The following is a 12,916-nucleotide window of genomic DNA, read 5'->3' as shown; positions in this document are numbered from 1 at the left end:
ACCTGTCAGCATTTCATACACGTACCCTGGATTAATAAGGGTGCCAATAAAATTATAAAATGTGTTGCACAAGGTGTGATCAGTGTTTCTCCTTCTGCCTGGAATACCCGTGTTATTAAAAAAACGTGAGGTTGCTGTAATAAAAAGGTTGTGTTTTTATGATTATGTTACCGTTTCTTAAGGTCAATGCCAATTTTAAGTGATGACATACAAGACGTGCTCAACCAGACAAACGTTAACTGTACAATATATTATGAAGGTTATTTTCGTGTACAATAATGTAAATATTAGTATTGTATTGTTTTTTATTTAAGCAAAAAAATAAATAAATTTATTTTTTATGCAAAACAAATGTACTGCATATCTGAGGTCCGTCTAATGATTACACATCACAATATTATGTATTGTAAGTTCTTTATAAATCGCTTAGTTTTCTAAGTGAAACCGAAAACCCAAGTAAAAAAGTTCTTTATGTTTAGTTTACTCTGTGGTAGGATATGCAAAACCGAAGAGTCTGGATAGGTTATGGTTATATACGGTCATCTGATATACTACTGCAACACCAATAATTAGTATCGTTGTGTTTTTGTTTGAAAGGCGAGTGAGTACTACAGGGGTAAAACTATAATAGTAACAGACTGACAGGCTGCTCTATTAGAAACAAAAATGTTTACACTGAAACTTGTTTGGAGAAATAATTTGGTTTCAAGTGAAATGGGGCATTCATGCCTCCAGAGACTTAAGATATGACAATCTCTATCCTTTATATTTTTATATATAACTAACATTAACTATGTAGTGTGTTAATTGATAAATTTTTGTTATAATAAAAGCTGGACTCCTAAACATTACTTCAGTTTATTTAAAATTGTATACGATTTAAAAAAATTGACCAGCATTGAACCTCGCTGAGTTTCTTATATGAGTAGTCCTGTAGTCATTTATACTTTAATTGTCGAGAAGTATGTGTAATGGTTTTACACAGTAAATATTGACGGAAATAATGTGAATTTTAAAATCAACTAATAATAAACATTAACGATTCGGGATACAGTACAGTCGTACTGTAATAGATTTTATTTTATTACATACCTAAGTGTACGTTACACGTTACTTTGATTTAACTGACTTCTTAAAAAAAGAAGATGTACGACATATATTTTTACTCCTGTTAAGAAAGATATACCAGATCTTTGCTGTTTTAAGACATTTATTTACATAATATATAGAAATTAATATATTAGAACGCCTGCATATAATTTTTAGCAATAGCATAATTTAGAACAGTTGCTCATATAATTTTTTAAGTGTATTAAATAACTATAATAACATATCATTACATAATATTATAAAACAAAATCGTTTGCCGATGTCTGTCAGTACCTGTCTCTGCTTCCTATTCTATTTTAATCTATTCGCACATTAGTATACAAAATGATGGACAATCGACAACGTAATCAGGAAAATCTGTGATATCGTCATTTAAAAGAGAAATAAGAACAACTACTAGCTTTGACTCTTTAAATAACAATGCAAAATTTTGTTCGATTTATTTGCAGTCAACAGACATCGTTATCAACATACATATGTCATTACATAGTATATAACAAAGTCGCTTACTGCTGACTGTCCCTATGTATGCTTAGACCTTTAAAATTTCACAACGGATTTTGATGCGGTTTTTTTTAATAGATAGAGTGATTCAAGAGGAAGGTTTATATGTATAATACATGAACAATATAGTAGAGAAACACTGATCATTTTAAAGGTTTCTTTATAGGAGGCTTACATTCCAAAGGCTGGCTGAATCCTACAAGATAGATAAAAATAATGTACCTACTACAGTATTTTACACCTTAAAAAGGTCTTCAAAAAGTCCGCGATGGTATATGTCTATCTCTTAAGGATAACCTACTTTAGGTGTGTGCGTATTGTGTGAAGCGGGAAGAAATAACAATGTCCAGAACTTGATAGTAACTCGTATAATACGCACACAATGAACACAGCAAGAAAAAGTCAGAAGGTAACAGAAAGTACGGAAGAAGAAAGCAACAGTTCTGATAGAATTGAAAACACATATAAATCACTAAAACTAAATACGAAAACAATTTGATATTAAAGGCTAGTAAACTCGATCTCTCACGCTCGATGAGCGTGAGAGATCGACTAACTAACTAGCTATGCACTATTTGGCGACTTACGATATTACGCGGTGGCGGGTAGACGCGGAACAAAAGCGTCGCTCGGCCGATGCGCCGCATCTACGGGTTTCGCCCGAGTTGTGTTGCATGAAAATTTTTTGCTATGAAAATAAATATACGAAGCGTAATGTCGGTGTGTATTGTGTATGTATATTATATTATTACATAAATAATAAATAAATATTAAGTAGAATATTATGTCGTATTTGTGTAATTGTATAGTGTAATAAATAAATATCATAAATTAATAAACTAATTATATAAACAATAATAATTCACCTACACCTACAATAACCATTTTTTATCCTTTACTTTTTATGAAAAATTGCATATACAAAAAAAAAAAATCTATAAATAGTAACATCGATTTCGCCAAAACAATTATAAGAATGAAGTGATATTAAAATTAGTGTATGCACTTAAATTAATAAGTTACATAATTAATGGAATAAAATAATATAACATTAGTTAACAAATAAAAATACTAAAAGAATAATAATAACAATAATAAAGTAAATTGAAAACAAATACAGAACCATATATTTAATTATTGTGTTGTAATATTTAATTATAGGAAAAGGAAGGGAAAGTTAGGGGATCATCAGATTATAGGTTTAATTAAGTTTTCAGTCTCATCGTAACTAAGATTAAGAAGCCAGTTACTTAGTTTTATTTTACATTGAAAAAGGTTTAGTGAATAGATATTTATGTCTTATTTATTTTATTGTACAGCACTGAACTGAGGTAGACGTATTGTTGGCTTGTCCAGGAGGATACACGTGACATAGTCTTGCAAACACGATCAGCTCTACGCTTATTCTGAGCAAGTCTAGAATCAAAGGACATATGCGTATGCTTCCGCAGAATTGTCAATAGAATGTAAACTTGACGCACAGTATGTACCTTGCATATGCTGTACAGAGTCGAAGCAGGGAAACGCATAAGTTTTGCAATCATAACCTTCAGTATTAATCTCTGTGCTTTTTCCATCCGAAACATGATGGTCTTGGCAGCACTACCCCATATTGTAGTGCAGTAGGAAATCAAAGATTGAACAAGGGTGAAGTAAATTGACTTCAGAGTGTGAAGTTCAACCGATGCTCTCAGTCTCTTAAACACATAGGTAGTCTTCCTCAGACGTGATATCAGAGACTGAATATGTTCATTCCAGCTAAGATTTTCATCAATTGTTACCCCTAAATACTTAATACTTTTAGTACTCACAACTACAAGGAACATTGTGCTGGAACTCAGAACATTTGTGAGCAGATAATGAAAAAGCTAATTGTGGTAAGGCGTATTTGGAACCGAAAGCAATAAATTGTGTTTTTTCTATATTAAGTGTCAGTAAATTATAGGACAGCCAATTCATAACCATAGCAAGGGCTTTAAAAATATTGTGCATTTAATATAGATCAATATGGGCCTTTACAGGATATTACAGATTTAAAATGTAGGGACATAGCGGTTTGTATTGTCTAATGACAAAAAGCTATGAACTCTGTATATAATGACAGTCTGTAGTATATTTAATATCAGTATTGCTACCCGTGCGAAGCCGGGGCGGGTCGCTAGTTAATAAATATAACAAAGGAATTGCCTTAATATTCATACTAAAAGTTTTAGCATAAAGAAAATTATTAATCTAGTTAACAGAAGACAGTCTATTATTATTATTATTTGATTAAATTTGTGTATGTGTGTATAATTGAAAATATTAGAGGTAGGAAAGCGGAAAACACACAATTTATTCAAAAAGGAACCAATCGCAACAGGAATATCATCTCTTACATACATATAAACGCATATCAATAACAAAATAATAGTTATAGATCTAAGTACATTATTATTGTGATATGTTTAGTGTGTGGACATGACTAATAGAGGTAATTTTATTCGAGATTGCATTGATTATTTATTGATACGGATAACACATGCTGATATCAAATGTATGAACCCCCTTGAAAACTTTAGTAATGGTAAATCCATTATTATTTCTAACGTCATAAAAAACAACATTGTTTATTATCGGAGTCTCGGCCAGGATTAGCTTTGCTTTGTTTCTTAAAAAAATATCAGTATGGTAAAGAAAAAATTTAATACATTTGCAAATACCAGTATGTAACAATTCGATAATACGAATTAAATATGAAATTTTAAATATGTTTTTAATAGTCCAATTTCATTCTTTACAGTATTTTTATTGTGTGATTTACCAATTCCATACTTCCATAATTCCTCTCCCTTTGAGGAGAAGGTTTGGAGCATATTCCACCACACTGTTCCAATGCGAGTTGGTGGAATACACGATGGCAGAATTTCGTTGAAATTAGACACATGCAGGTTTCCTAGTGAAGTTTTCCTTCACCGCCGAGCACGAGATGAATTATAAACACAAATTAAGCACATGAAAATTCAGTGGTGCCTGCCTGGGTTTGAACCCGAAATCATCGGTTAAGATGCACGCCTTCTAACCACTGGCCCATCTCGGCTCTCTGTCGGGGTTGCCTTCGATATATTTTTTACTAGCGTTCTGCCCCGGCTTCGCACGAGCGAAATATATTAATAAAGAAAATTATATGATCTAAACATAATTTATATAGCACTCAGGAAGAATATATATATATATATAGAATGGGATCATTACTTCCGGAGATTATCCCTTACATACAAACAAGCTAATTCTACCTCTTTCTAATATTAGTATATATTAGAGTTTTTAAAACCTGGCATGGTTGATCGTAACAGAGGTTTACGATCGGTATAAGTTCTCTTAGAATAAAATAAAAAAGAGAAATGTTCGTAAAACTCCTATTTTCATATACAATTTCAAGTGTTTTGTAATTCAATAGAACACTTGAAATATCGGACCAGCTCATACAAAACTACGTAAACCACCATTGTTTCATTAGTTTTACTCAAGCCTCAGTTGACACTCTACTGATATAATTTGAAATAAATAAAAAAAAAAAAAAAAATTATTACACGATATTACAAATAACGAAACAAAAATGTGTCTCTGCGTAGTGTCATGTATTGTACAATACATATTAATTTCTATAAATCTCATTTTAACCGTAAGTCCTTTTTCATGTTATATAAATTATGCTAATGATAACAAAAGCCGAAAAGGGACCGAATTAGCCTGGTGGATACGTTGAGTTATCGTGAGCTTTAATTTGTGATTATAAAACATTCTAATAAAACCGAATGTGTCGACCAGCGACTAGCCCACAGTGTAAAGGCGTGATGGAATTAAAACAAATCTTTGAGTTGTGGGAATTCTTTATGCTTATTTTATAATGATTTTTGGTCGCTCTTTAAGCATTTTTACCAAAATGAAATATCAAAGTAATCATATATGAACGAAAAATAACATTATCTCAATATTTATAACATCGACCTCGATAGTGACTTGTATTCAAATAAAGAACTTTTGAAATTTTCAGTTAGTTGGTTTAGCCATCATAGCGTTGGGTGTAGTTTTGCTCATGATACTACGGAATATTGAAAATGCGGAGGCAGGTGATTTTAACTTATTACCGACATTGATAATCGTGGTGGGCTGTATCATCACTGTCATCTTCTGCCTCGGATGCTGTGGCGCTATGACCAGGAATAGGTGCATGTTAATATCGGTATGTTATTGAAGTTTATTCTTTATGTTAGCAAGAATACGGCCGTCCGTATTCAGCAAATGGGTCACAAAGGGTGGACACCAGTGTCATGGACCTAATAGGCGCTGCAAAATATAAAAGAAATATCAGTGCGACGCCTAATTTTATATATAACATTTAATGCTCCTGTGTCAGTAACTATAATAGCTGACTCATCCTTCAAACTAAAGAAAAACAATATAAACTATTAATGCTCAGCGGCAAAATATATGGGGTGCACACATTACCGTATGCTAAGTTATGTCTCCATGGTAAAATTATATAGATCTTACAGCAGATATGGTACATTTCTAGATGGGGCCATTAACCCCGAAGAATACCTAACTACTATCTGAGGTCGCAGCGCTCCAATATGCGCATGATTACAGTCTCTGTACGTGCACTCTCTCCAGTTTCACACTATCATAACCCGATGGGACGGCAAATAATTTTTCGGCCAAAAACTTATTCTTTGTCATCATGATGCCCTGGTTCAAGTAATTGATATCCGTTCTAGTCAGTAAATATTATATCGACGTTGTTACTAGTCCTCAAATGTTAACCATTTTTCAGTACTCCGTCATTATAGTGATTCTGGCCAGTTTGACTGTCGGATTGACAGTGATGCTCTCACACAACACAACATCTGTAACAGACATGGCAACTGAAATGATGAACGGTACTGACGACATGGTTTTAAATTCATTTGAATCTGTGGTAAGTTTTATTTCAAAATAAAGTTTAGCTTAAGTACCTGCTTCAAAATGTTTAACATATAAATACATATATTGAAGGTTTAAATAAATATAGTTCATATGCAAATCAAAATTAAAAAATATACTGTACGATACTAATGACTATTGCAAACCCCTTTGAATTGCAATTACGATTATCATAATGAAATATTAAACAGCCTTCCTAATACCCGTAGGTTCAATACCCTCGTCCGTACATTATATATTTTGTCTTAGAAATGTTTTATCTATTTTGATTCATATTATATATGTGAAATTAACAACAATATCAGGAATTGCGTAGCAATTAAATAACAAGACAATTTTTGCCTTAATACATATTTTGCCAAACTTTAAATATTGTTTGATAACCTGATAACTCTTTCAGTTGAAGTGTTGCGGCACCACCGGTCCAGATTCGTATTTGAACACCACCCTACCGTCATCATGCTGTCCTGAAGCATTATCGGATAAACAACAAATTCAACAGAATACAGACTTTTCTTTCATTAGCACCGATATTAACGTAAATGCAGAAATTTGCAGTAAAAATGATGCTTTTCCAGAGGGGTGTGTGACGGTATTGAAAGGCATTCTAAATACGGCGACCAATGTTCTCATTTGTATATGCATTGGCGAGGTTAGTAATTAACATGTTTTTTTCAATTTTCAAAATAATACAAAGTACTTAATAGATAAGATATTATACTGAAATAGTCTTTACCCAAACGCGTCTCACGTCCAAATCTAACAAGATCGAAGAGAGATCAATCGAAGCACGATTATCAAGTGTCAAAAATTATTAGACAATGATTATAACATTATAAGCATACAGCTATTTAAATATGTTTCACCATTTTTTTTATGTTCATATGACTCCACTCCACCTGATGGTAAGTGGAAGTAAAGTCCAAACCCGAAGACGACCAGTGCAGTCGGCAAGAATGAGCTGCACTTGTCACCCTCGCCATGGCCACCCGCAAGATGCCTCTTCACGCCTCGTTTGAAGGCACCAAGCCGTTAGACGTTTTTCATCATTTCACGAGTGAGATCTGAAATGACTTCGGACAGACTACAGAAATATTGGACGGGTTTTGCGCGCTTCTCGAGGCGCGAAAGTGTAAACTTACCCAAATCAAATCAATTTTATTCAAGTAAACTTCACAATGAAGCGTTTTTGAATCGTAGATATTAAAATACTACCACTGTTTCGGAAAGCGAGAAGAAACGGCAAGAAACTCGCACAGTTGCTCTTTTCAAATAAACAGATTTACAATGCTGTTATTTACAATAATTAGTGTCCTGTGATGGAACCCGAGCCTAACCCCAGGCCTTTTTTTTCTAAAAAGTACTCTTTTAATGAATAATAAGACTTATTTATTAATTTAGTCTTAATAAACTTTTTAAATTTTGTAAATGGTAAATTGATTACATTTCCCGGTATATTATTATATATGCGTATACCATTGCCCTAGTCTTCTTTGCATTTAGTACTAAATTATTTGTCAAACAAACCAAGAACCCGAGGCTCTAATACAACTTTCCTGATTTCATTTTTGTTATTTGAACCTTACCCAGGACGTCAGGATTTACAGATATATACAGGATACTAAACCAACGATGCAGTAAATTTATTTTATTAGATATATATGTTACTGTAAAAGCTCGAACTAAGGTAAATCTTAAGATTTTCCAGTAAAACCTAAGATTTACCGACATGAGTTGGTAAATGTAGTTACAGTAACATATATATTTAATACGATAGCTGAAACGTTACGACCAGTATTAGCAAATTAGCAATGCTAAGTGATAGATACCGATGTTATCGATTGATAGAAATGTACGCTTGTTTTTCAGTATTTGGCAGCAGGGATGGCCATCTTCTTTACATGTTCCATCAGACGGAAGTGATATCCAGCGAAAACGATGTCGACATAATTGATATTATAAATCTAAGCTTAATGCAATTTTTTTTATTTCCATCACCCGCCATGTGGATAATAACTATTCGAATAGTTCTCAAATCGTTTCAAAAGTGATAATCGAATGTATCTCCAAATTTATTTTACAAACACATGATATAAAAAGAATTAATTTTATATTAAACGGTAATGAATATGTTATGATTTCTTAATAAATATTTTATAAATTATTTAACATTTTATTTAAAATTCAAGCAAGATCGTACTCTAAGGAAGGACATTGGTTACTTTTATGACTAACGTTTAAAACGAGAAAGCGATAACTAATCTAATATAAGTACATCACGCACATAATCGGGATAGTATTGAACCTCGTCAAAGTAAATCGCCAATGACAGCAGTCAAGCAAAGAAGCCTTGGCAAACAAGTTCTGAACAATAAAATTCAAAAGGGGTTATACTATAGTCGTCATTTTAATATATCATTAAAATGACGACGCTACAGCTAGCGGATCGCGTAGTCACAATTCCAAATGGTAGGATGTATTATACTAAGTTGTATCTGTTTTAGAATATCAATTCAATAAAAGTATTTATAAAAACGATGTTTTTAATCATTAATTAAAGTCGATTCTAATGATCCTGAACATAAGAATATTTAATAACACCAGCAAAAAATAAAAAGATGTTAAGACAAGATGGCCCGGAACATGATCAAATGCATTTTCGCATCCTTAATATGTTTTTTTAGTTCATTGTTCCTTCATAAATTAATGAATCAAGAACTGTTGGTAATGAATAATATAGCAGAGCAAATCGGATGGAATATGTGAATCTTATTTTGACCTTACTCCTCCTAGCATACATACTACAACCATTACGCTTTTGATATTCATAGTCGATTCAAAAAACCACCTCCCGTTTGGAAATACCCTGACATGTGAAGAATAAAAAATCTAAATTAACAAAATTATAGCCAGGAGACGATCGTTGCATTCTGAACATCACGTCATCATCTGTGAACTCTCATATCTTTTACCTTTGTAAACACGTTTCACGAATCATTGCTTAAAAAAAACAGAAGGAGTTTGACAGCTTTCTGGCATGTAAAATATTGTAAAACCGTATACAAAGGCGTTGTTGTCTTTATGCAGTCGCGTTGTATTATAGTATACTAACACTACTAAACAGCAATTTACACTAATATTATAAATGCGAAAGTAACTCCGTCTATATGTTGCGCTTTCACGATTACACCACAGAAACGAATTTGCCGAAATTTTGTATGAAGCTAGATTAAACCCCAAGGACGGCAATTTTTTTGTATATATAATATCTACAAATAATATACCCCCCCTCTCCTCCTCCGCCACAAGCGGGCGAAGACGTGGTCGAAAACTAATTCTAATTCTATTCTAATACTGAGTGATCCAGTAAAATACAATTAATGTGACTAAACATCTTAGACGTTTTGGTTGGTGGTACACTCACTACCCGTATATCTGCACCATACTTACTTACCATCGAGTGATCAATTTGTTGTTCTGCCTTCCTAAAAAATACTAAATTAAAAATGATAATTATTCAAACAGAGAATTCCCACCAAAACTTCGTCGTCTCTAAGTGATATGTATGTATATGTTGTGAACAAATTAATAGTTTTGATAGAGATGCCAAAAACCCATATTTTTTATGTAGGTAATGGATGTCTGTCGTGAACGCATCACAAGTAGATATGAAAATAAAAATCATTAACATGTATCTTATATATTCAGATAACTCAATAAATAACGTTAAATACATTTAAATGCAGAAGTTGAAAATTTTAAGACGAGTACACATTTATTAAATATTTAAAAACGTTTTTTTTTTTTAATATTTCAACGACGAAAAGTTATATTATATTGTAGTATAAATATATAATAGCCTGTCAATGTCCCAATACTGCGCAAATTTCTGCTCCTGTTCCGCTGCTCGATTGCAGCTGGCCTACTCACGACAAACACCCAGGACGAGGTATTCTTCTATTTGCCAGATGAAGATATTGCTGGCCAGATTTGAACCAACTGATTTCGGTTAATATCTACCATACACGTGTATTTCCATGTGGGCAATTTCAGCTCAGTGTAGTCGTATACACGTATACACGTATCAATAATTACACTACACACAGGCTGGTAAATTGGCTACCTGATATTAATTGCTCACCACCGCCCATAGACTTAGGCACTTAAAGAAAATGTATGTGTCATTTACATCAACAATGTGGCACCAATCTTTTGAAGTAAGATGTTTTGTCTCTTGTCTGACTATTATGTATGGCTAGCTATAGTGATAAATATTATATGTATTATTGTAGAACGAATAGTGAATAATGTGGTCAAGGAAGTGACGTCACCTTTGAGACGTAGTAAAAGAAAGGAACATCCATCTTAGGTTGTCATGGTGGTAACAAGTTTGTGACTGTCAGTTGCATTCTTGATGAATTTCATAATATTTTGTTGATATATAACAAAACTAAGCTAATCAGTGTCCGTCGACATTTATTTTAATTGTTTTAGTGAATGGTCGATTACACTTTATAATTACCACTATTGACTTCCAGTATTAGGTATTCAGTTTATTCTATATACTGGGTATTACTGCAGTAATAATCCTCCGGCAAGACCAAACTCTAAAATCAGCTGTACGTGTGTACCCAGGCTTTATCGAATAACCAAATATTTTATTCTTAATCGTGTAACGGAACTCGAGACCGGTCCCGGAATATTCCAAGATCGTTATCGCATCGTAAAGATTTTAACGAATATAATCATAAATAGTAAGACATTTTAATTGTACAGATTGCTGTTAATATAAAGACTGAGTTTGAAGTGCCCGAATAATTTTGCTTCCAGGCAGGATTACTATCAAAATTTATAAATTTATTATAATATAATTAATTTATTTTTTTATTATTTGCCTAATTATTTTAGTTTTTTGAATATATATATTTCTTATCTAATTAATCTTAGTGTAATTCTGGATTCCTAGACTAAACTGGATGGTACGCGGTCGCCATGACGAGGTCTTTTTCATCGTGTAATTACAATCGCTAAGAAGGAATTACTACGCGTGTGCATTGGCCCAACATCACCACACTGAAGACCAACGACTTGACATGCTCTCCGAAGCAAGAGAGTAAACCTCTGCCATTTTCCGTTCTGCTTCTAAGAATTTCTTGACAAAAATATCCCGATACTTTTTTGATCTGCAGACTAAATAAGCTAGGTCAAAGCATACTACTTAACGAGTTTCTCGAGGTCTTGAGTTCAAACCCTAGATCGGTCCGGCGTAGTTCACTCGTTCACTATTCTCCCTTGAGATTAGCCGTGGTCGAAATCGGTTAGGACGACATCATCATCAAAATGCGGAATGTATTTTGATGATCATGTCGTCCTACCGGAGCTAACGTTAAATTGAAACTGTAAAATGATAAAAGCCTATTTGAATAAAACGCATTTCAATATTACATTGCTAAAGGCTATGGTGTTGACGACATACAATTCGAGCAAAAAAATATATAACAATTTACATTTTCTATTTACCTACTACCAAAATTAATTATTCATTCTATTTTCGTTAGATGCATAAATAAACCTTTTACAATACAATACGTGATTAATGTTTATAAAAATATGTTGATTTATTTGTTATATATATCAAGTACATATGTTCATTCATTACATGCAAAGTATGGTTAGATTTTGGTGTCCAAGTGTAGCTAAGTATATAATAGTGGAAATATTCGCCAGCTTTGTCCGTTATTTTGCGGTGAAGAGCTTGCCGTACGACTTGAATCGTAATTTTAATACATTTTAAGGTTTAACCACATCTTTATGATTAACATATCCTTTGTAATTTCATAACTTCTTAATTCCACTAATTATATTAAAAAACTTTGTCTAAAAAACTTCTTTAGTCAACCGTCGTTGATTTATTATCTTTTACTTATACCTGCGTGTAGATATAGAAGTGAAATACCCCTCATCATCTCCGAAACTATAGGTCCGATTGACTTGAAATTCAACATGGAAGTTACAACTTTAAGGTACATAGGATTAACTTAATAATTAACAAAATAAAAGCCACAGTCAGATGGTGTCATTAGTTAGTAAATCTTACTTTATTCATCGTTTTCAAAAACAGTATGTACATTTTTAGAAGTATGAAATCTTAAATATTACAGTTTGCTCAAAAATGGACTCTCTAAGTGTGGCGTTAACCTTACTTTCTCAAATAGGTACTACTTTAATCCAGGTCAATAGCACGTCTTGCAAAATAAACATATTTAAACATAGACAGATAAATACCTTTATTTTTAGAAAGACGTGTCCCACTTCATTGTTACATTATAACAAGAGA

At 32.7% G+C, this 12,916-nt stretch overlaps 1 protein-coding gene across 1 annotated transcript; it reads left to right on the top strand.

Annotated features, from left to right (window-relative positions):
- The first annotated feature begins 5,118 nt into the window (after window positions 1–5,118).
- Window positions 5,119–8,743, top strand: LOC113396533 (23 kDa integral membrane protein-like). The gene is made up of 5 exons (XM_064217097.1): window positions 5,119–5,278; window positions 5,651–5,839; window positions 6,431–6,574; window positions 6,980–7,231; window positions 8,449–8,743. The coding sequence occupies exons 1-5, from the start codon at window positions 5,213–5,215 to the stop codon at window positions 8,500–8,502; spliced, it is 705 nt and encodes a 234-aa protein (XP_064073167.1). The 5' UTR covers window positions 5,119–5,212; the 3' UTR covers window positions 8,503–8,743.
- The last annotated feature ends 4,173 nt before the right edge of the window (window positions 8,744–12,916 follow it).

The sequence above is a fragment of the Vanessa tameamea genome, chromosome 15 (assembly GCF_037043105.1).
Source record: "Vanessa tameamea isolate UH-Manoa-2023 chromosome 15, ilVanTame1 primary haplotype, whole genome shotgun sequence".
In the NCBI taxonomy this organism is placed as follows: Eukaryota; Metazoa; Arthropoda; class Insecta; order Lepidoptera; family Nymphalidae; genus Vanessa; species Vanessa tameamea.
The sequence above is the reverse complement of the archived record's forward strand: the minus strand, read 5'-3'. Positions and strand labels throughout refer to the sequence as shown.

Excerpts from the sequence above, each read along its gene's own strand:
- LOC113396533 (XM_064217097.1), top strand. The coding sequence starts at position 5,213 with ATGTGTCTCTGCGTAGTGTCATGTATTGTACAATACATATTAATTTCT. Across the intron at positions 6,575-6,979 it reads TAAATTCATTTGAATCTGTG|TTGAAGTGTTGCGGCACCAC; the intron begins GTAAGTTTTATT and ends TAACTCTTTCAG. Across the intron at positions 7,232-8,448 it reads TTTGTATATGCATTGGCGAG|TATTTGGCAGCAGGGATGGC; the intron begins GTTAGTAATTAA and ends CTTGTTTTTCAG.